Source organism: Gasterosteus aculeatus, chromosome 12 (assembly GCF_964276395.1).
Source record: "Gasterosteus aculeatus chromosome 12, fGasAcu3.hap1.1, whole genome shotgun sequence".
Classification (NCBI taxonomy): domain Eukaryota; kingdom Metazoa; phylum Chordata; class Actinopteri; order Perciformes; family Gasterosteidae; genus Gasterosteus; species Gasterosteus aculeatus.
The window spans coordinates 6227870-6252347 of NC_135700.1; the positions used below are offsets into that span (position 1 = coordinate 6227870).

The 24478-nt window shown below is 44.2% G+C and overlaps 1 protein-coding gene and 1 long non-coding RNA gene across 10 annotated transcripts in view; one reads left to right on the top strand and one right to left on the bottom strand.

Moving 5' to 3' along the window:
* The window catches only part of ntrk3b (neurotrophic tyrosine kinase, receptor, type 3b), a 126233-nt gene that overhangs the window by 14033 nt on the left and 87722 nt on the right, over positions 1 to 24478 (bottom strand). For 2 of the 8 annotated variants that reach the window (XM_078084879.1, XM_078084876.1), the window contains 5 exons: positions 15751 to 15939; positions 5846 to 5976; positions 3090 to 3262; positions 1228 to 1471; positions 418 to 486 (listed from right to left, as the gene is read on the bottom strand). In XM_078084879.1, coding sequence (XP_077941005.1) covers positions 418 to 486; positions 1228 to 1471; positions 3090 to 3262; positions 5846 to 5976; positions 15751 to 15939 — 806 coding nt within the window. The remainder of the gene's footprint in view (positions 1 to 417; positions 487 to 1227; positions 1472 to 3089; positions 3263 to 5845; positions 5977 to 15750; positions 15940 to 24478) is intronic. The other 6 variants (XM_078084880.1, XM_078084878.1, XM_078084881.1 and 3 more) reach the window with 3 other exon arrangements.
* LOC144385289 (uncharacterized) lies at positions 2623 to 7382 on the top strand. 2 transcript variants are annotated; one of them, XR_013451488.1, is made up of 3 exons: positions 2623 to 2718; positions 3777 to 3811; positions 4571 to 7382. It is a non-coding gene; the product is annotated as an uncharacterized LOC144385289 (long non-coding RNA). The 2 variants fall into 2 exon arrangements; XR_013451489.1 differs by lacking the exon at positions 2623 to 2718 and having other exon boundaries at positions 3695 to 3811.

The window sequence follows — 24478 nt, forward strand, 5'->3', positions numbered from 1 at the left end:
AATGGTTTCACAGCGCTGCTCTGTTGTTGAGGTCAGAGATCTTCAAGCAGAAACATTCCTGACACTTTTCCCTTTTAAAGTCAGGACACTGTTTTTTCTGCTGCTGCCCTCATCGACAACCCGACACTCGTCTATTCTCAGCTCCAAAGCAGTTAGGTTGGCTATAGGGACACACAAGCTACCATGCCCACAGCCTGTGCACAGAACACACACACACAACCACAGAAAGACACACACACGCAAACACGATATCGGCATAATTCTTTAACAACTCAAAAGCAAATTATTTAGTTTGATAATATCTAATAATAACACACCACACAGATGGGTATGCATGGAGGAGCAATGCACTACAGCACTAAAGACATCTCGCACAGATTTCCACACAAATCATTTCATGTGTGCAGAGCTGCTCACCCAGCAGGCAAGTGCTTCATAACTGCTGGCGTTGCCCCCAGCAAGGTCCGAACTGGCCCAGCTGCCACGCTGGGAAAACAAAATCAGACGCACCTAAAGTCATTTCACAAGACCGGGGCTGTTTGAGGGCTCCAGATATGTAGCAGCCGCGCGTCCGTAATAACCACTCATTATGTTTCCTCAGCCCGCCGTTTGCCGCCTGGTTTGCTAATCGGGTTAAACAGTAGAGAGGACATTAATGGCGAGCTGTGTAAACAAGCGTCAGGCTGGAGGCTCGGAAGGCTGGTCTCCTGCACCGCAGTGCTAAAGCTCTCCGTCCTCGGTGGGAGTGCGTGAGGGCTGGCGTGGGGGCCCGGGGCTACGCTGGGGAGGGAGAGCGCGTTCTTTCTCCGTAGCAAAGAAAAGGCGTAAACAAACCTTTAAAACAAATGAAAAACAATCCCACGGGAGAGACGCAGTCTGCATCCTCATAAGTATATTTTTAGCCGGCAGTCCCACAGGATCTATTTAGGGAACTTTCAGACACAATTACAGACAAAGCAAAAAGCATTGTGAACCTAAATGTTATATTTATGTGTTTGCTGCAGTGTACTAATACTGTCTTGCGTTAAAGTGTACAGAAAGAAACAAAATATGTTCTTATTTATATTTTATTTCTTTTGGCCAAAATGTTAAAGCAAGTCGACTGTCAAAAGCACATTTGGAGTGAGGCAAAAATCCTCCTCAATCGCTTTGGAACTGTGAAAACCCCCGTAGCCCCCGTTACTTCAATGGCAAAGAACAAGCACACGATAAGGACTGACGTCTTACCCTGTAGTAGTCACTGCTGTAGATGTCCCTGGACATGCCGAAGTCTCCAATCTTGACGAGCAGGCCATTGCCCACAAGACAATTACGGGTTGCCAGGTCTCTGTGGACAAAGTGCTGGGAGCCCAGGTAGACCATGCCCGAGGCGATCTGCGTGGCGATGTGCAGCATCTGGGAAAGACCCAGTTCTCCGTTGGACTGCAGTGGCTGTCCATCTACCAGGATCATGGCGTCCGGGCCGTGGGCTCTGGGTGACAAAGAAAGATGAATCAGTGACTTGATGATGTAATATTGATTATGGAGTTGGAGCCTTTGCTTGGAAATGAGATTAGTGGCCAGTGTGGTCAGAAATAGTAACTTAAGGATCATTTAAAAAAGGAATCTGTGTACCGAAGAGTCATAAAGTCAGTGACCTGACAGGAGTTATTATCATACGCTTGTGGTCGTATCGTACCGAATGCGTCTATACCAGATTATATCAAAGGACTTTTTTTTTATTATTGCTTAGAAGTGAACCGTTTAACTTGTGAGAAGGAATTTGTGCTATTTCGTCCTTTCAAAGTTATAAAATCTAATTTTAACAACTGCATGAGCCTTTTCAGCGCGAGAAACTGTGACCTCAAAGCTCCTTTAGTAAGAAACCCAAAGCTCCTCAGAGTGCTAACAAACCCATATAAATATTGGGCCCTTTTTTATTTTAGTATTCATTGAGAATAATTAGCAAATCAAATATGGGCTGTTCAAATTGACTGTAAACTGCAGCAACTCAGACAGCTTAAATGGTGGAAGCAGGGCTGTCATATGAGACACTGGTGGAGTCCGTTTTGGACACTTTTTCTGATACTTAAGTCCGGCATTGTTAGGAACTTTCCTCCGGACTCGTCAATATGTGGGTGGGTGGAGACCTCTTTCCCCGCTTGGCCTTTGTATGTGATGGTGAAGAACTCATTTCCTGTGAAAAGCCCCCCGCTGTTGCGCTCTCCTTACAGACTGTGCAGCAAAGCTCTGCCTGTCTCACCTAAGCTGTGTTCCGTTTTACATTTCTCAATTTTGGTGCCGTTCCCCGTTCTTGGCTAAATGTGTGTGTGTGTAATAACCCAGCTCCACTGTAGAGGGATTAGTAGTACTCTTCCTTAGTGCGTGTCGCTCTACATCTATTTCATTGAGATGAATCTAGTAGTGGCTGAATGAGGGCGAGTCGCCCTCCTTTTTATCTGCAAGGTCGAGCTGCACACGCGCATCAGATTCTCTATTTATCCCCACCGATTCCCCACACATCTCATTTGATAAATGTGACCAACAGTTCCAATAGACCAAAAATCAGCCACGTCTTGCACCTTGCATGAAAGAATTTCATCATTCGCGACATTGCCTTTCATTTCCGGACTGATTTCCCAACAGAAAGTCGTCACGCGGGCTCCGATCCGCACGCGGCGTTCACACCCAATCGTAACGCGAAATCTCTTCAACTACTGCTCAGACTTCAAAAACAAGGTAGACCACACACACGGCTGCTGTCAACACACTTGAAACAACACCTTTCTATCCCAGACTCATGCTTCCCATTACCAAAGCCAATGGCGTACAGGCATCGCGTCTCCTTTGTTGAGGCTTATCAGAGGTCACTTCCCTCGGTGCAGTCTGACATTACGGAGCAAAAGCACAGAAGCACTCATCTTTGATAACCCAGGAGGACGGGAAGTTGGCTGAATATTGTATTGGTAGCAGCATCTGAAGTAATTTCAGTTTATTGAAGCATTACAATTACTGGCTGTCAATAACTTGGTGGACACTTTTATCTGAGAGTCATGTGGTTGTATATATATATTTGCTATGCCACCACTTGCCTTCAGGCACCAACTGACCTGAGGAACTTGTTCAGGTCTCCATGCTTCATGTATTCGAACACCATGATGAGAGGGTCTCCGTCCACGCAGACGCCGTAGAACTTAACAATGTGGTCGTGCTGCAGATTGGTCAGCAGCTCGGCTTCCCTCTGGAAGTCTTTCCGTGCCGACAGGTTGGGATCTTTCAGGGTCTGAAAAAAGGGAAGTGTAAAAGTCACCGTCACATGTTCACGAAAGTTGACCAGTCAAGTGTTTGTTCGACTTCAATTGCAGGAAGTTCATCTGGCAACCAAGTAGTACACTGGTTTTACCTCATATATATATCTGGCTTTCATATATGATCACTCTGATCAACCATCAGACAAATGACTGGCACAATGAACTGTAAGGTACAGCAAGGTTTAAGAACAAAACGTTTCCTGTGGAGGCATAAAATAAAACCCTATTGTTGGTTCGGCCTCGACCTGCGGCCTTGTCTGCGTCAACCTCTCTGACCTCCAAATTGAGCTGCATTGTAAGTTATTCTCTGTGCTATTCTTCTTTCTCCTGCGTTACTTAGTAATGAAATTAGTTAACTCGTCTTTGTCTGGAATCCTACACCCTATTTGTCCTTCAGAGTTGTCCTTGTCTGTAGTCTGACCGGTCCACCACTTTGACCCCGTTTGCATTCCCCAAACCGGATTAACCAGATGGTTTGTTCCACAGAAGCACCCGAGGAGCCGTCATTGGAAACTGTTCAGGTAAAACATTTTAACATCTTTAATTGTTTGTGCAAGACCTGAGCGGCGCTAATACGTGTGTTTAGTGCTAATCGCGATGCGTGAAGATGCAAAACACATCAGCTTCTTACCATTTGCATTGAGTGAATGTCGCCATGCTGACTTCAGCATTTAGCTGAAAACGCATGTGAACCGAGGCAGCGGCGGAAGACCCCCTTTCTTTGATGAAATACTATCATATGAAGTCTTTTACACCCAATAATCGGTTCCTTTGGGTTTCTGCCTCCAGCTCATGTTTGTTTGCCCACCTCCTTTCCTTTATTCGCATCAGCTCCACTCCACGGGAGCAGCAACGATAACAAAGGGAAAGGTGTTGTTGTTTGATTACTGGGTTTGCCTCAGAGTGGATGGTGATTACCAAAAGCTTTAAAACAGTGACGTAGGCCGCCCTGGTTCAATTATATATATATATATATATATATATATATATATATATATATATATATATATATATATATATATATATATATATATATATATATATCTGGACTACGGCACTGTTTCAAATATTTAATATATATATATATATATATATATATATATATATATATACACTGTATATATATATCTCATTGGACAAAAAAATGAAGAGTTTCTTGAAACCCTTTGAATGGAGTAAACATGACACATCAATCCGTGATGAGATGTCAGTTGGCGGCGTTATCAGAAACGGCGAGCAAAGTAAATCAAATAACAGCAGTAACATTTTTCATATTGCAGCCTCTACCGGGAGAAAAAAAGACTCTCGACACATCATTTGGAAGAAGAAAACACAGCAAGTTGCTTCTTTTGATCTCCTTGGCCTGAAGACCTGCTTTCTCAGCATGCTGCTGGGGCCATTACAGATGGGGAGACCTTGGGATGGAAATACATTCACTCCTATCTGCTGTTCTCCCAGTGAAGTGCTGGAGGTGGTTGAGATGTACGGCAGAGTAGGTAAAATGGCCATGAAAATCTATTACCAAATCAAACTGCACTCTTAAGGATATGTTTCTGGTCCGGGCTTCCTTCCAAAACAATACCTCCAAGTGCTCGACTGCAATAAATTGAGGCAAGAGCACTGATGTGAATTTTCCCTTTGATGACCTTTAATTGTATTCAGAGAGCCTCTTTTTGCTTCATCACAGGCAGCGACATGTTCAGATGAAAATGAACAAGATTGTGTTCTACAAATGAAAAAGTAATTGTAGAGGATGTTTATTATAAAACAGTTGTTTTGTAAATCCCATATTAGTATGAAAATAACTTTGTATTCTTCATCTCAAGTCTTCCACTGACTTCTCCCGTCGAGGTCAGAGGTCAGAGCTGTTGTCTGGCCGTTTTCTCATTTAAGTTTCCTGTGAACGTTTGCTGAGTCATAAAACATCATCTCATATTCACACGAGCAGCCGGCAAGCGCAACCTCATGTCGATCACTGTGAAAGCACGACCACACAAATCAGCAGACAAACAGCTTCGCGGTCTATGCTGTGCGCCGGATTCCACAGTGACCAGTTCATTCGGGTTTTACCAATTCTCATCGCGTTTGCATCCTCACTGACAGGAATGGAGCTGCTCATGTCAAAAGGACTACTAACCAGCAGCTATCTGTAAGTGGAACCAGATACGCACAGGGATGGTGGTTGGCCTGCGGAGAGGCCCCTGACATTTTCATGAAGCTGATTTATCATGGCACAGTCCACTGCAGGGGCTCGTGATAGGTCAAACATCATTCAACATGAATACTGGGCTTACTTAGGAAATTCTGGCACATTTTACCGAGCAACTGTTTTCTTTTTTTGCCTTTTTTTCCCCCCCTCTCAAATCAAAGTCATTACATGAGATGAAAAGTACCGTTTTTTTAGTTGTCACTGTTTTAAAGCTCAGCGTCAGAATTGTCGATACATGCCGGATATGAGCGGGGATCTCCTCACGTAACTCTCCTCGCTGAAAGTGTGTTAACATGTCAAACGGTTCCTTTTGTGGTGTTTGCGACGCACGGGGAGAACCACGTACCTTGACAGCCACTAGCATCTTGTCCTTGGTGGGGCTGAGGTTGTAGCACTCTGCCAAGAAGACCTTCCCGAATGCTCCTTCGCCCAGCTCCCTCTTCAGGATGATGTCTCTCCGCTTTATATGCTGGACTACTGAACCGTACACAAGGAGGGAGAGAAACGGAGGGAGTGAGCAAAGTTGGGAAACCAGTCGCAAATTGAATCCTACGTATATAACATATAACCAGGTCCATGTTTGTGGAGAAACAGTCTCTTTGATGTCAAAGTGAATCCATATAAACCGGACTCTACCTTGACTAAAAACATTAACAAATTGTAGCTGGAGGTGGTTGAGATGTACGGCACAGTGGGTAAAATGGCAGTGAAAACAAGGGGACGTTTTCTAATGAGAGGCGAATTGTAAAATGTCTTCTCCTGTAAAACGTCCATGAGGGAAACACAACAACAGGTTGAGCATAATGAGAAAAACTGACCCAATGTCCCTACTTCTTCTTATTCTCCCTCCCAAAACTACCCTCTCTAAAGGATCATTTGAGACGTCACGGACAGTCACGTTTGGATGTTGCAAACTTCGACCTTTAGTGTTGTGTATTTGTGAGCAACACAGAGCGAGAGGAAGAAAGGGGAGAAAATAGTGAGACAGAAAAGATGGAGGATGACAGATACTAGTGAGCGTACACCATTACACCTGCCAGGCTCGGTATGAAAGAGTTGGGAAAGTGTAGGAGTTGAGTTGTTGGCTCCCCGTGCCTCTAAATAAAACATGACAGCTTGTAGGCTTACCATGAGCATTGCAGCGCTTTTACAAAAAGATATATGTGCACACAACTTCCCAACACAACATAAATGGCGGTGAGATGCACTATACATTTTAGTTCGACACCATGCAGGGGTTTCATCTGCACACTAGCTATCTCTCTGCTATAAATTAAATTAAACTAATATGTGTAATGCTTAGTAACTGGAACGGCAAGGCAGGTTTATTTGTAGAGCACATTTCAACAATGAGGCAATTCAAAGTGCTTCACATAAACCATTAAAAAGCATCAAAACATACAGCAAAGGAAAGGGAAATACAACGAACAACATTGAGACATTAAACGAGTTAAAAATAGAATCAACGTTTTTGTGCGTTTTTGCAGCAAACAGTCTTCAGTCATTTGAAGCCGCTGAGTCTCTGCAGACCTGCAGCAGAAGAACTGAAGCTGCTTCTGCATGTTTCGTTCTGACTGTGGGAACAGAAAGGAGACCCGTCCCAGAGGACCTGAGGGGTCGAGATGCTTCCTAAGCAGGTCAGACGTTTGTTTTGGGCCTAAAGCGTTGAAGGCTTTACAAACCAACAGCCCGTTTAAAGGTCGTTAAAGACCTCAGAGCTGGAGTGCTGTGAACAACTCTCTTGGTCTTAGTGCAGCGTTGTGATGGACTTTTTACAGACATGTGGTCACAATAGTCCATAATAGGCTGATTTTGTAGTTGTCTTTATATTGCTGTTCAGAATAACATTTTAAATTAAATAAAACAATGCAAGTCAAATGAAATGTGAACAATTTGAATTGAATTAATTTTCAATGGTTAATGGCAATCAGTGTCCAATATTTTTTTTAACTACAATAACTTATAGGAGGAGTGCCACCAGTTTGAATAAATCATTATGTTAATTGTTTATCCCCCCAGACAGATCATTCAGTGTCCGTGGGCTCCTTTTCTCTTAATCTGATCAAAACCATTATGAGCCTAAGATTTCATTACTGAGGTGTAACAGTTTCCCCCCAACAGACAAAAACAAATGGGGCGCCACGAAATAATAACATGAATTATTTCAATATTTAACCAGATTTGAAATTAAATTGGAAATCAAGCTAAATGCCCCAGTGTCAGATTTGACAGTGATCATATTAATTAAAGGCCCTTGTATTGCTATAGGAAAGAGCTGTGCACTGTGTAATGGCACATATTGATTAAACCGCCCTGTGATGCAGCCGGCGTTATTTCCCCAATAAACCTCCAGGCTTCTTATAAATAATCTTCGGAGCAAAGTCGACCAATCCGAAGTCTCCACGGTAGACGAGTAAACCTCCAGGATCTTTATCCGTCCTCCATGTGCTCTTTTGAAATCACACAATGGCTCCATACGTATTATAGAAAATGTGTCACCGAGGACTCATGAAAACAAACACTGGAGTCCCTGCAGCCGGAGCTCCACAGCTGATCTGCTGTCATCGGCAAACACTCAACTGAGGCATCATGAAACTCTGAGGCAGGTCACTGTGTCTTCAGCTTCTCACCACATCTTCAGTAATGCTGCTTGATCTCCTTCTCCAGAGGAAGAAGGTAACTTTCAGCAAAGTTTGACTCAATTTTCTTTTTTAAATCTGCAGCTGCGAGGCGTGTGTTTCACGTGGGAATAAGTTATTGTAAAACATATAGCGAATGATGGCTTAATGACGGGCTTTGGATATTCTATGGCCTCAATTTGTTCCCGAAAGTTGAAATGACCCCCCAAAGAATTTGCAGAATACCTCAAGAGTCTGAGTAATCGTTGAAGCAAAACTGGTAGAGCAGACAAAATGTGATGTACGTTTCTTGAAAAACTCATTTCTCACCAGACCATCACTTATTTTGAGTGAGATGACTTTCCTCCAGCCTGTAAGGAGCTCATTGGGGTAACGCTAACTCGCTAATTTGGGTAAACATGTATCCATCTGACTTCTTAATGTTCCCAGGTGAAACATGCAGAGTAAACTTCATGTGCCCTCTACAATGTCAGCAACCTCACTGAGGCTGAGCGAGGATTGGACCACCACTATATACTGTATCTAAGATGTGATGCTTTAACCTCCCTGCAGATTTCAGTTCACCTACTTGGACCTTTACCGCCTGCGATCCCATTATGCAACTTCTAAGGCGTTTGCCGCAGGAGATGATAAATGGGAGGCATCGGCTACATTTACCCAAAATGACTTTGACGAATAGTGTAATGTCTGAAATATTTCCTCATTCACAGACACAGATTACTGGTTCAGTCTGACCGTTCCTCCGGGTATTTGATTTTTTCATTTCCTTTTCTGGGAAAATTCCCTAGAATCACCAGACCATCTGGCCGTGAACATGCTGAGAAGGGAGAAAAGTCACCTGCTCCTCTGGTGTTCCTGTCAGAAGGCATCAGAACCACTGTTGCCGAAAATCAGTGTTTAACACAAAGTAATGTCCCAGTTTTTAAAGGAGATCAGAACGCGAGTGTCTTCAGAAGCCGGCAGCCAGTTTGGCGGGCGTGAGCCCCACCAGGGACACTCGCACTTCACTTCTGTCAAAGCTTCATCCTCTAAAAATCTGCTCTCCAAGAGCTGCAAGAAAACATCCTGCAAGCCGATACGCATTTTAATTCAAAATGGCCAAATAGCTCTGACACTCTTGCAGCTCAGAAAGGAACCGGGATTGTTTTTCTTCAGTTTCCGCACTTGACGTCCGTCCCCCACTGACTCCTGTGTTTACCTCTCCACTATTGTATTTTATTCAAGAAACATAAACAATATTTTACTGTAGTTCACTTCTGCTTAATCCGCAAACGTTCACGACCATTCGAGGATAAGTGCCCTTTTTTATTACTCGTGATGCCGGTATTGAAGCTTAGGCTGTCGTCGCACACCCCACTAAGCTCGTCCACATGGGACAGTTGGAGAAGTGCCAGAGAACAACGTCACACCTTTTCTAACTTGAGTTAGCGTTTCATTGGTATCTTCACATGCACTTTGTGTGTCTTCTCCTCTTACGAAAGGTGAGGTGAGCGTCTTATCGTGTGCAAATTGGTCATTTGCATCGGTTTTATTCATATCTAATCAGCTTCATCACAAAACGTCTACCTTTTGTCATTATGTAAATCAACCAAACCCAAACGCACTCAAAGGTTATACTCGTTCATTATTTTAGAATTTCACTCTTTCTCTACTCGTTTTCCTACTAATCTTATAAAGGTCATTTTGCCTTCCCTGGATTCTCCTTTAACTCTTTTTGCACTTTTAGTCTCTGAATTTTGTCTCCCTTTGTACTGTTAAGAGAACAGAAGTTACTGTGATCTGGTTTATTACAGGTCAGATTTCAGTCGGAAAGACAAAAAAAGTGCCTTAAACCGTAGGTGTCAAAATGTGTGTAGAATTAGAATAACTGATGGGAAGCCAAGCAGGCTTGACAGAGCTATTTGGACTCCTGATCAGGCAGCAGCACACGATATCACTTTTATTCCTGTAAAATGAACATCAATTCCAATTCAGCTTGTCCACCAGATTTTGAAACTTTTCAACAGCGTTTAGAGACTTTAGAGTAAACAGGATGATGCACTTGACCCCGCTGCCTAAATACGAGACGACACAGGAACAACTTGTCATCCGGTAATGGTAAGGACCGGTGTTGATGTAAAAATGAATCCGCACATGTGCACACTGTGATTGCACCGAGGGGTTTGCCTGTCGAGGCGTAAACAAGCTGCCATTACTGAGGTGGCAACTCACTTTCAAAGCTGTACCACTAATTTACAATCCAGCCCGTATTTAGAAAGAAATAAGATGGGGAGGAACTGAAGAACCTGACACACCTTTAACAATTGGATGTGTTTCACTGTGAATTAATGTGATATGTCACCGCTATTATTTTTCTTCTAGATTCCAAATGTAGTACAATAATTCATAGCATGCAAGTTAGTAGATTTGTTAAGACATTTTCCCTCAAAGCGTTCATAAACTAATATTATAAGATCAACAGAAGATCTATACTTTTAATGTCAGGTAATGCAGAAACAATGATGCACCTAGATGGTATTATTTTACTATAATCTCAGTTACTTACTTGCATTTACAGTTGCTTACGATGCATAAATGAAAAAAGTGAACAGGTACAAGTTATCTTGTCATTTTCATGACAGGATAACTTGCTTGCAGGCCTCAAGCAAAGAGCTCCAGAGGTCTGCTAAATATATACGTGTTTAAGGAAAATGATTTACATTCTCACATTATTTGTCTTGTCAAAGGACATCACTTGAGGCAATTTATCAGATTCTTGCTCGGCTCCATGTCAGACCACAAAAGGCTTTATATGAGTTTTTATTTGACCTAAGATCATTGATCCTGAGTGACTGAAGCTATAATTTATTTTCTCTTGCGGCTGAAACAAACACTTTTCTATTCCCCCAATATTCCATCTACACTTCAGCTGCTAAAAAGTCACTGACCGCCCGATTCCGCCCCGCTGGGAAGGATGCAGCTATTAGGGAGCATGCCCATCGACAGAGGTGAGGACAAGTCACTTTGACCTTCAGCGTCCTCTGCAGGCGGACTCGGGCAGCGTCCTGCCCCCTATTTACCCGGAGAGGCCCGCTGGAAAGCCCCCGAGACTACATCTGCATCCCGCTCAGCGCCGCTCATTTGTCCAGGCTCACCTGAGGCCCGGACGCCAGCAGACGTTCTCTCCCGGGAGGCCGAGAGACAGCGTGCCCACGTTTTTACCCAGCTGCTGGAGTCAGCGGGAGCACGGCGGTTTGCCCGCCTTTGTTCTGTACGCGTGTCTGTGTGCCAGCGGACAAGTTACTCGTCAGGAATTCCGATTTACTCGCAGTTATTTTTTTTATCATAGGGGCCCAGAACAAAAGAGAACACTTCCACTCATAAAACATTACTAGCGTGCTGAATCAAGCACGGCTGGTTATCAACACAAAGAATGATACTATATATATTCATAGCATTGGATTAATACCATCTTATCGTGTCATTGTCCTCCGAGTTCTGGCTTTCAAAGCAATCAGACAGGGTGGTCGTTTCACTGAGATCACCAGCCCGGCTTGCCCACAGAACGAGCCCCCCGGGGAGCTGATAGTTAGGTGAAAGGTACTCATCCAGCAGTTAATAGCACACAAAACGCTCTCCGCCGGCAATTTAACTGCCGCACGGGGGCTGTTGGCGTGGTTGTGCGACTGTGACATGAGTAACCAGCACTTACTGTTGACTCTCAGTGGGAATCCCTCCCCAACCCGCTGGGGCTGGCTGACTGCCGACGTGGGATTCTGTCGCTTCTGCCCGGCCGCGATCAACACGGTGTGAATAGACGTCTATTCCTGGCTGAACTGTGACGACGGAAAGCGCGGCATCACACGTACGCACGCGCACACGCACACGCACGCACTCATCCCGGCTGTAAGTTGTGAATGTGAGGAGTCAAAGACGAGGCTGAAGCCCCAGTGTGTTAAATGCTAGATGGATAAATTTGACAAGAATGATGAAATTGCAATTAGACCTTTGCAAATAATTTAAACATTTGACACAATTTCACCATTTTGATTTCATAATGTTGTATTTGATTAAAATTAAGAACAGATTGCCTCCATTATATTCCACTTACTGTATATAGAAAGATGAAATTGTACCTCGGTGTTATTGCAGGACCAAAGTTGAAGCCCTTGCTGTTCAGGGGAGGATTTGTGTGAATAATAGCACAACATATGTATGTGATCATATCAGTGCAGCTGCTAGAGGTATCAACTCTGTTTGTAATAAAACCCAACGGTGTCACAAACACGCTGTAGGCTCGGGTCATCGCTGATGGGAATAAAGTATTCATGGCTGCGCTGACCTGCTAACACCTGAGAGAATGTGTTAGATTTACATCCGACTTTAATTGGCAGCGGGTGGATCTGGTGTTAATGTGAATGCAGGGGGTGTTCGCCTATAAACCAAAGGCTGTCATAATTACACGACACGTTTGTCTTACGGTGACAGGAGCTAGGAAATGTAGAACTGTTTTGTTCCATAGTGCCGCCACTCTAGTTTGCAAAAGTGATTAACTGTTGCAAACATTTCTAATTAATTCGTCAATTTAATTCATTACCATTGCAGACTGTAAATTGTTTTCCAGCCGTTGCACTTGCACCTGCCATCAAAAAACATCTCCTCAGGGATCTTTCTGGTGCCTTACGGGCTGAGCTGAAGAAGAAGCGATCTTGGACTTCTTAAACAACTAGTTGTAAGAGCCATATTTGCCTTAATAAGATGTGTTTATTGTCTTATAAAAAATGTATCAATGCTGCTTTAAGTTTCATTGCTGACGACGTCATTTGTTCTCCAGTCGAGGTTTATCGGTCTGCAGAGCAACACAGTTTTTGGACCGTTGTGCCAAGTCGAGCACTAAATGTTTTTGTGAAGTAAATCTTTTTAAAACGAAGTTGCTGTCTATGAAGATTCATTACGCGGAATTAAGATTGCCGCCACGCTAGTTAATGTAGGTTGTATGAATTCACAACCGGCTAACCCGATCTTTGCCTTTCATTCAACCTGCTCTACGCTTCCGTTCATTTGCTGAGCCGTTAAAGCTTCCAAATGAGTCACTCCTCCACTCTGCCAGTATCAGTATCATTTTAGTCTTCAAAAAAACGTCACCGTGAGCATAATTACGTCTGTGTTACATCCAGCGCAGAGGGGGCGGAGTGGGGGCGAGTCCAAGCTGCGTCCATGCGTGATATCCCTAATAACAGAGACGCAGTGAAAGGCTACACGCTAAACTCCAAACATCAAACACTATTGTCTCATTTTGGCCAGCGGGATGTAACAAATCTGTAATTAAAATAGCGAGCTGAGTGATAAAACAAAGCCACTTGCTGTGAGGCAGCGGATCCCACCAGATATAGATCTGTGATTAGGCTAAGGAATTGTCCTTTGCCTTTTCTGCCTTTATCTCCCTAATGCAGCTATATTTCCCCAGGATTTGTCCGTTTTGTCAGCCCGAGGAGAAAAAAAAGAAAAAGAAAAGACGTCTCTTTGCACGGCCCAATCAGTCACGGCTCGCCTGTTCACCGCAAGCAGAGTGGAGGCCACCGGTTCGCCGTGGAGATGAACCAAACCAACAACGGCACTTTGTGTTTACAGTTAAATTGACGTCAGAATGACAACTGGGACAACACGCTTCTCGTAATGCTCCAAATTTCTCCAGCGAGCGTTTGCAAAGGTCGTCATGTCGTACTGGAGGGCAACATGACGACACATATATATAAATAAATTACTTTTATTTTTATTCCCTGCAATGTGCCTCAGCCTCACAGCCGAAAACTTTAGGGGTATTGACTTGAAGATCAAACACTCATGAATAACACATCCGGTAATCCACGCTGGGACCACTGGTGTGATTCTGGCTCTGCAGCGGGCCGGTTCCCCATCGCACGGACCTGTTTTAACCGAAGCCAGCGCGGCAGACAGCAGAGACAGAACTCGCTGTTCTGGTTGTTGGAGCCGGTTCCAAAATGCACAAAAGGCCAAATACGCAGTAAGCTAGTGGTGGAAGCCGACCGGGACTGACCAACGCAGTAATGAGCTCCTGATGAACACTGGTAAGGAAAGTGCGTGTGTTTGCATGTACGTGTGCTACTGTGCCGACAGCACGGAGGTGTGTGTGTGAGTGTGTGTGTGTGTGTGTGCAAGCTATTCTCCTGGATAAGAAGCTTTCAAGTAAATGGATAAATATATTATGGATTGGAGGCCAAGCGTCAACAAAGCTGCCTGAGCGGTTGCAGAACAGGCCGGCAGCACAATGGGAGCATGCAAAGGGGACCTGGAGGCCACAGACGCGTAGAGGAGGGAAGTAAAGGGAGAGACCATCCGATCCACTCCACCCACAAGCCATTCATCCATTCTTTGTTCACCTAATGGAGACACACACGGAAGCCTTTCCGTCCGTGTTTGTGTTTGTCCTGAGAGGCAAAGAACCATCCGGCAGACGGCGTTTGGAGCCATTTTGTTTTTGCAGAGGAGTGGCCATTTTGACCTTGCGCAGAGTCAAGGTTCCTTTTCATTATATTTGTATGCAACCGCTTTCGAAGAAAACAAAAAGGGACGCAGCATTCAGAGAGGGAGAACTTTGTGTAGAAGCCCACGTGAGAGACGACACTGTCGAGCACAGCCAGCGTCCTGACTTCCAATTCCGGGCGCGCGGTAATCGGGGGAGAGTTTCATCCATCCACTGTCATTTATTCATTAGCTCACAATCAGATCTCCTGTGCGAGCCATGAGATGTTATAAATCACCGGCTGGCCATTAACAATTCATGCGATTCATAAAACATAAGAGCCGTCATTTATTTATCACCTCTAAATGGGATTTCCTTCCTCCTCATTGGCTCCAGCACAGGAGCCTGTTGGCCTGTCCGGCGGCCATTTTGAGAGCGAGCCAAAGTCTAAAACAACGCAGACCCGAGCTGAAACAGTTGGGAGAAGCCTGATCTCGCACACTGATGCTCACAGAGGAGGACCGCCGTCCTCGGCTGAATCCGGCTGGCAGGCCTGGTACCGTGAGGAAGAGGAAGGGGAAGCAGCGGGCGCCGGGCCGCGGCGGGCTGCTGGCACAGTTGTTTTTCTGCTGATTCTCCTGAGCAGTTGATGTAATTATAAATAATTAGGCCTTAAAGTGGTCTTGTCTTTCCCAAACCGGGAACGCGAGTCTCGTGGGAGAATGGGGTGAAGTGTGTGTGTGTGTGTGTGAGTGTGTCTGGTACCCCGGAAGCTGCTTTTGTCCAAGCAGATCCTATATGAAGAGTTTGGAACTGAGACAGGAGATGCTTACACAATACGATCACCTGGACTGTTGATGACACTCAATTATTTTACTGCGCCGGGGGCCTTGGCTCTTATCACCGTGAAGATACACAGCAAATTAAAATGGGGATGCAACATCTCTAGTGAACCCAACAAAGACGTTGTGTTGCATTTCTGACTGGCTGATACTTTACGTTCGGTTGTAATTTTGCTCTAAGGATACTTAAATCGTACTTGGACAACAGTTGGGGGCCTTTGCTTTTTTCATAAATTCCAGTAATGCGTGCATGTGTTCAACAGGGGACACACCACCGTGAACATGCAGAAAATGGACCGGGACTTACGGGTGGTTGGCTTGTTGCAATTGTGTCCGTGTCTGAAGTACTGAGGATTCTCCACCACAGGAATACGAGTCATCCCTATGACGACCGCATCAGGACCCGCATCCAGAGTGCAGGGGGTTATAATCCCGTGGTTGACGTGATGAAGAGGGCTGGCAGAGTCTTCCTCACCACTGATCACAGCTACTGGACCTGGAAGAAGAACATAGGAAGGATGAGCCATTTAACACTTTAAAGTCCAAATGATATCCGACTGTAAAGCTGTTTGAATTATTCATTGTACCCTTGTAACCTTTGTAATCTCATTGTAACCTTTTGAGGTTTGCTGTCTGCAACTTACACAAATATGATTTGATAAGTCGGTTGTGGACTCTTCAGATATGACATGTATTTTCAATTGAAAACTAAAATTAAAAACTGTTTTTAAAAGAAAAATGTGCAATATCTGGATATTTCAATGAAGAGAAGGAGTAGGTGGCATTTCAATAATTTTTAATGAGGTAATTGTGGGAAAAACTGTGGGGAAAAAACAGATCAGTCATTATGCAAAACAGGGTGTTTTTTATTCCTAAACATGTCTGGAGGAGAGCTGTAACTAAGAGTCAGCTTAATCAAAAATGACATATTGGTAACCGTTGGGGAGGTGGGTGGTTTGTTTTTAGTTTCCTGCCAGAGGCCTAAATGTGGGATACGTTGCAGTGTTGTAAATGTGAACAGTAAAATGCGTTCAGTTAATGCTCAATGTGGTTCAACATGACCACGTGTTTCTATATGATTCTACTCCTATGAAGTTGTTCAAAATAAAATAAAATAAATTACAATAAAGAACTGTATTAACTGTCATTTGGAAGTGTTATCTCGTCAAATGTTAAAACATCTTTGTCATGTATTATTATTGTAAAGTAACTGTGGGACAGTTTCAATGTGTCACCTTAGGCTGTGTAACATTTTGCATGTTGCATTAGATGAACTAATGATAACTGTTATTACTGATCATGATTGATCGGTAAATACAATAATCATCGGTTAAAGAAACAGTTCATCAGGCTTGTGATGTGCCAGCAGTTGTTACGCAGCCAGAAGCTTTCTAGAACTTGCCGTTCCTAACAGCGGCTTGTTAGGGGGGCGGCGGTTTGACGCGGTACGCAGCAGTGTAATAAATGGGGGGCTACTGAAATGTTGAATGGGAGCGCGTGTGATGAGAAAATAACAGATGCATTTCATGTCACATCTGGGGGGGCAGCACAGGATGCTGCAGAGTGCTGTCATTGGCCCTCTGGCATTCAGCAGCGGCCGTCTCTCTCGCTGGCTGAATTTATGTGGTGTCATACAACACATTCCTGTCGAGCCGCCTCAATTTCCTTTCTTTAATCAAAATTCAAAGACATGATTTACTCTCAGTCAGTGAGCTCCTGTTTCCTGTTCTGTCACTGCGGTTCCCAGAGCCGCACACAGCTCTGACAACCGCGATCTTGGGCGGTGGAGGGAGGAGAGAAACGGCAAGAGGATATACAGTCAACGGCGGCTGATTCATTGGAGCTGCGACAGTCAATCTGCTTATTCACAAAGTTGAGTTCTCTCGCTCACCTTGACAACACAGTAAATAGTAATCAAGACCCAGTCATATCAAATTATAGACCCTGAGCCGCAGGGGAGGCGGGGTGTGATGAAGTGAGACATGCGAGCATAAATTTACTCACAACATTTGCTCTCATGAAGGATTTTCATGGCGGTGCACCTGGTTTATTGGAGCAACGTGCGCGTCAGACTACGAGTCCCCACACGGGGAACAACCCATCCAACCACTGGGGACATGTGGTTTACTATTACATGTGGTTTACAGCCCTAAATCTCTGCTAATCCCGTGTGACTCTCCGTCACAAAGCAGAGACAGAATGATGAGCCAATACGTAAAAGGCTTTAAACAGCACTACACTAAATCGCTACACAGAAAATTGGGATTGAGTTAAAGGGGAAAATCTTTCAAAAAGTTGATACAGTACCATTCAAAAGTGTGGACACACTTTCTCATTGAGTTGAATGAGTGAAAATTATTGGTACTGTACCTCAAAAAGGGTTGTGGAATTACGCTCTGCTCTTTATAGGCAGCAGATCGATGAGACGCCTCGCCTCCCTGCACACCACCTGCCTCCCCCCAGATCCTCTGGCAGATAAAGACTTTCAATGGAGCGAAGGGGAAATTGTACTTCTTGACTTCAGTACACCCGCAAAAAAATTGCATTTATGTCACCTGAGTGATGAAAGGGCCCAACGGCCGATGAGTTCTTTTTCTTTTTTTTTTAATCTTCTGCGGCGTCGCCTGTGCACAGAATGGAATTGAAACAGGAAGTGGACGTTTTACCCCAAACCGCCTATCTGAGAATAAAGTTCCTCTCCATTAAACCAACTTTGATTTATTCAGGGGAACTGGGAAATGGAAGGAGCCAACTTTTGGATATTTTTTTCAGGCTTTTCATCTCTGACCCCTTTTCACAATTCTTTTTGGTGTAATATGGTTCATATAGAAGATGTGGCTTCAACTTTTCTGTATCAAGATACAATGATTATGGTAAATCATTGTGGAAGCATTGGAGACATTGAGTAAAGTCCATTTGTCTCCAGTACACCACAACCTGTTTCATAATATAAATGAGATTAATGCCACTGACGTTACGCTACAATCAATGCAACGGAACAATGAACTATAATTGCAGGTTTGGCCAAAAAGAGAAAAAAAGATTGATGGACACTACGTTGAACGCAGTACAGTGTCTGTCTCCTGGATCAGGGGTCTTCAACGTTTTTCAGGCCACGGCCCCCCCAAACCGATGGCGAGAGTTTGGTCCGCCATCTTTTATTTTTGAGCTTGGCGCTCTTTAGACATGAGCATAAACGCCATCTGATTGGCTGGTGCCCGTGCAGTCGTATTTGGATGAAAGGTGCTGTGAGTGAAGCGGTGCCCAGCTTGAGAGAGCTGCTGTGGGAAGCTGAATGTGTGTGTTAACATCTTCTCCGTCAATTTTTGCCCTTCGCTACAATGTGTTGGATTCACGTTAATGTGTATTTAAAGACAATAAATACAATTCTGATTCTGAAGACATTGCAATTTCTGGAAAAAATTATCGACTTATTAACCAAAAATTCTGCGACCCCCCTGCAGTATGTGTGTATATATATATATATATATATATATATATAGCTTTCAGACTACATTGAACACAAAGAGTTAAGTCAGATACTTTAACTCAATACTGTGATTAGAAACATGAGACTGGTTCCGCCGCCACAACTCATTAACAAGTTGGCAAAAATGCAATTGATCATCAAAGGACACGCTACAAAAAAGTCATTAATTTAACATGTTCGGAGCAACAGACACCAGTTGGTTCAGGGTTTCCTGGGGAATGTCTTAGATCACAGTGGCTCTCCGTCGTTTGAAGGTTAAATCTCTTTGCTCACATCCTTCTATGCCGTGCCAGCAGAGACATTTCTCCTGCGAACATCCTTTTACTTTTTTCGGGAAATACTTCTCTCTAGATGAGAGTCATTCGTTATGTTCAAAGAGACGCCGGGCATTACTCACCGGCCGTCCGCGTCGCGTTCTTCTATCTCTGCTGGCGGCGGTGTGGCGAATGCTTTATGTTCATGTGAGGTGGGGCTCGCGGAGGTGCATTTAGCTAATTCGGCCAAATCAATTGATCAAGGTTGACGTCTGCATCATCTGTTTTTTTCCGAGTTCAAAAGTCAATCTAATTTCAGAGGCAGAGGCCCTCCTGGGTTTTCGAAATGGACTCGTTCATTGAGGAATCGTCAGTGCGGACCGGGCCTCAGGGGCGAATCAGAAGAGCGTGGAAACCTTTGAACAAGCCACCTTTTATCGCCTGTCACTTCTGCAGCATAATACCATTAAAGTGTGTTTTCATGGATGTGTGTCTGCGCCGTAGCACGTGGTACACAGGGAGTACCTTTAATTCTGAGCCTGAAAATGTCAGAGACTTTATAAGGCCGTATGATGCGTTTACTTTGTTCCGTAAAAAACAAAAACGGCCACAAGTTGGTTCCATTTGGACAATTATACTGTAAATGGTTTCACACTACTTACAAACTCAGGACTTTCATCCAGGAGACACGACTACATCAAGTACTCATGTTTTGTCGTTAACATTTTAGTTTACATCATTATTTCAAGCCCAACCATGATGATTCTCCCAAACCTGGTTTGTTTTGAATTCACAACCGTATTTCTGTTATTTGTTGCCCTTCAAAGTGCCGGATCAGGTTTTGCTTCAATGCATCAATGACCCCGGTGTCCATATTAATACATTTGTTCTCCTCACGGGCAACATCAAGCGTTATTAGATTGTCCACGCCCCTTTTTTCCACCATGTTTAATCCCGGTGGAGCTTTTCTTCACAACGGCCTCTTTGTTTATTCATTACAGCGCGCTCATTCATCTGTGCACAGTGTGTTTTATTATAAAAATGATTTGTGCAAACACACCGCACCAAGCTACGACTCGGTGGGGGTGTTCGTCTATGCGGCCCCCAGATTGTCTGTGTCTCTGCTTCGAAAATAAGTGCTGAAGGTGATTCTCAGGACAGAAATAATCATTTTTGGAAAGCCAGCGGGTGACTCTGTAGGCTTTTCCCTGTGGTGGGGAATAAAGCGTGCAAAGTGTGATTGCTTCCGTTCCACCTCCTTGTGGTAATTATTGCACAGATTCCTTTCAAAGGCAGGTAATTAGGACTAGAGTTAACTTGAGGACATGTGAAATGAACAAGCGAACACAGGAAGGATGAGTTACTGAGGTGAGGGCTGCACGCTTCTACCTAATGATGAATTCAAAACAAATGAAGTCCATACACAGCACAGAAAACAGTGGGGTCGAGACGGCAACACGTTATCAGCCAATATAAATAGGTCAGAGGGCTTAAAGCTTCTTTCATGAAACTATGAGGGATGATCTTTTCCCAGGTTAATCATTGAAATATAGCTGTGAAGGAAAACAGATAATTTCTTGTGTAACATCTTAAATATACAGCTCACATAAAATAAAATGAGTTTCCTCTTAGCTCTAGCTATTTTGATTACACATAGCTATACGTACTGTGGATTTCAGGGTGACCGGCCACCGAAACACTCATTTTTACATCCAGAATGTAGCATCAGACCTCAAAATAGAGAAAAAGGCCATTTAATTTCCAAACGCCACCACCACTGTATGAAGAAACCTTACGCTCACCTCGACTCCCTGCCACCACAGAAGAAGACACGTAATAGACTCATATGACGAATAGCCTCAAACATGTGCCCCACGAGCACATCGGCGGCACCCGAACAGCAACCTCGGCGCGGCGAAGCACCCTTCGGACCGCCTGCTGGGTCCACTCCGGTTGATGGTGACCGATATTGAGTGCCGGGACAGCTGATATTTATGGTCCTCTGCAATGTGGGCTATCGACAATTTACGGCCGACTCGCGCAGCTCAATGTGCTCACTCTTTATTGTGGTATAAACAACGGACAACACTGAGGGGAAGGGCGGCCGAGTTGAGACAGAAATAAACATGCGTCTGAAATGTGCCGTAAACCTATCAGTCATCGCATGTGCAGCCACTCGTACGTCCTCTAAAACAAGGCGTCTGCACCGGGCCGAGCATTATCTGCAATGACACAGCACTGAGCGAATTACAGTTTGCGTCGCTGTGTATCTGTGTCTCGATGCTGAGAGTGATAATACAATAAAAGCGGGAGATTGATATTCCGACTCTGTTGCCCTATCGGCTTTTATATCTTTGACAACACATTTCTCTGTAAGCTCCCCGAAGTCATTTTACACAAGTCTGAATGTTGGCAAATGACATCATCCGACAGATGGATCCGCACTCGGATTACGACCACGACGCTGTCAGGATCTTTTCCAAAAAGCTGGGCCCACATTATCATTATTATTATTATTATACCTGTTTTGCGCGCCAGCACAAATTGAAAAACAAAACACACAGCAACACGCGAATGCCTGCGGAGCCATGCGGGCCCCTGCTATGATTGGGGTTTCATTCGTCTCTCTCAGAAATGTAATCAGAAAGGGCCAAATGAAAACCTTGTGGCGGCGTTGTTACGGAAACTACTTTGCATCATAAACTCAGCACTCAACGCAACAGCGCATGCAAACACACACGCGCGCGCACACACACACGGTACAAACATTTGCACAGCAGCAGCAGCCGCACACTCAATATTTCTTGCCACGGCATTAGAATATGAAATGATTCCCCAGCGTCGAGCATCTGGCGGAGTTTGCATGGGAATCATAAAGGAGTGTCACACTCAGCCGCTGCAGCGCACCAAACGCTTGATGACTGTGCACTTCAGCGGCTGAAGCCTCTGCATGCTAATGTGTCCCACAGTTCTACTGAGATTATACAAGTCTGTAGCTGGGGGGAGGGGGGGGCGGGGCTTAGCAGAGAGATAAATCATCAGTCAGACAGGCGACACATTTCCTCAATGTGATAGATTTTTATCAAATGTACTGAAAAGTACAAGCACCTAACACACATATATCACCACATTGATTTCAAAGGCAGCTTGGAAACGGAATAATTCCCTAACCATAAATATGTACAACTGGCTCGGTAGCCTGATAGACGGCTACTTCATTGTGTTCTCTCTCAATAAAAGAAAAATTATTGTCACAGCCGAGTACATAAAAAGTTGGTGGAATCCAAAGACAAAAAACAGTTTGTCTCAAGCAGGGACAGCGCACCCCTTCCTGTCCCGTATTTCAGACCGCTGCAGTAAATGTGTGATGGTGCCGACGCGTTGACGTTTAGGAGGTCAGCTTTGAGTGCTTCTCCATCTTAGCAGAGCACGTTGATGCTTCCTCAATGGCAGTTCACTTGCTGGGTGGGGCTTGGATACTCGCACCAAATTACATGGTACTTTATTCAACTGTTTCCCTCAAAACGAAGACTTTCAAGTTTATGGCGAAGAACATTGGACAGCAAAATTCCGTACAATAGATGAAGTAATCTGTTATAGACTTGTCATATCCTATTATGCATTGGTTAACCTGTCGGTGGCAGTAGAGAAAAGGATCAACAAAGTCATTAGGATCCATTGTGTGTGACCATGTATATGTTCAACAAACCAGCTAGAAGGATAATTCACTAATCCCCCCAAAAAACCTTGATGGTAAACTAACTGCTGCTGTTGTTGTTGATGAGATTTTCCAGTGGACCAGAGTGGAGGTCCGACCAACCGGCATAGCGATCCTGCTAACTTGCTCCCAAAAAAGCAATTGTGCCAGGTGAGAAGCGTTCGACTCTTGTAATGCTGAAGTGAACAAGGCAATTTCATTTTAGAATACACCAGTGAAAAGCTGATTCATTTTGTAATCAGAGGTCTTGAAATGAATTGGAGGCAGCACATTAAGGTCATTGTTAACCACTTTCTCTGCTCTCGGGTGCAATCAGGTCCCATTTTCTTTAGCTTTCATCCAGTCTCAGTCACGTACACACAAACACAATCAAATCCCTGACCCGCAGAGGGTTACCCATCGATCAGCTCTCTCTACATTTTCTCTCCACCGTTGCCTTGATTTTTTTTATTCCAATTCAACAGCCTTTGCTGTCAGGATGTTTCCAAAATGAATTGAAATGATTCAGAATGACAACAACAGCCCATCCCTTGCCCAACAGTTGTTATAAGCCCAAATCCCTTTATCTGCATGTAGCTTAAAAGCCCTTTTAAAAAGACCCATTATTTATTGTAGCCCTCTCATTTGTTTCTCCTTGTTCCCCACCTTCCTTTTCTTTCTTCTTTCTCGCCCCAGGGGGCAGATTTCTCGCTTCTCCCCCTCTAACAAACACGTGTGTTAGCTTGGGGGGTGAAGGAGAATAAGAAGCAATAAACATGCTTTATATCATCCTCAAGTACGTCATACTTCTAGTCCACCGTATTTCAGAGGGAGATATTGTTTCTTTTATTGCGCTACATATATCTGATACATTTAGTTACATGTGTGTACATTGTTTGTGAATGTGTGACATCACATCGCACTGTGTGACAAGGTGCGAGAAGGAGGCGCGAAGCAATGCAGCGGAGTCCACAGCCAGGCGTTCCGTAGGGACGCACAGTGGCTCTGTGGTTAACACTGCGGCCTCGCAGCAACAAGGTCGAAGGGCCAAAACCGGACCTTGACTCTTGTCGGTGTGCGCAGCTCTTCCCTTTGTGCTTTGTTTACTCTCAGTACTCTGAGGGCCCTTTTGGGTTTCCTCCCACACTGCCAAACTGAACATTAAAATGATGAATTGCCGGGAAATTCATTCATGGACTTGTGCACTGATGTTGAGCACCTGACGTCTGCCCTTTGTGGGCATATAAATATAAGTGCAATATCTATAGGGAGGCTGAGGTGTTCCCAAAATGTTTATATGACTTTGCTGCTGTACTAAAGGCAGCTCATCAGCCACTGTCTGTCTGTCTGTCTGATGTTATGCACCCACCGCCATGTCAAATTCCTCGTATGTCTGACATATTCTGGCAGTAAATGTTCCTGATTTCTAAAGTCCTTATGGAGGTGGGCTGTCTTCATCTTCATCATCTTCCCCAGCAAGGGCTCCATTTCCATAATAACAGCATGGGTTTGTACATACTGTAATCTTCTATAAGCACCTGATATAATGCACCGCTGGCAGGTAATGAATGTGTAGAGGGATGGACAGATCTAT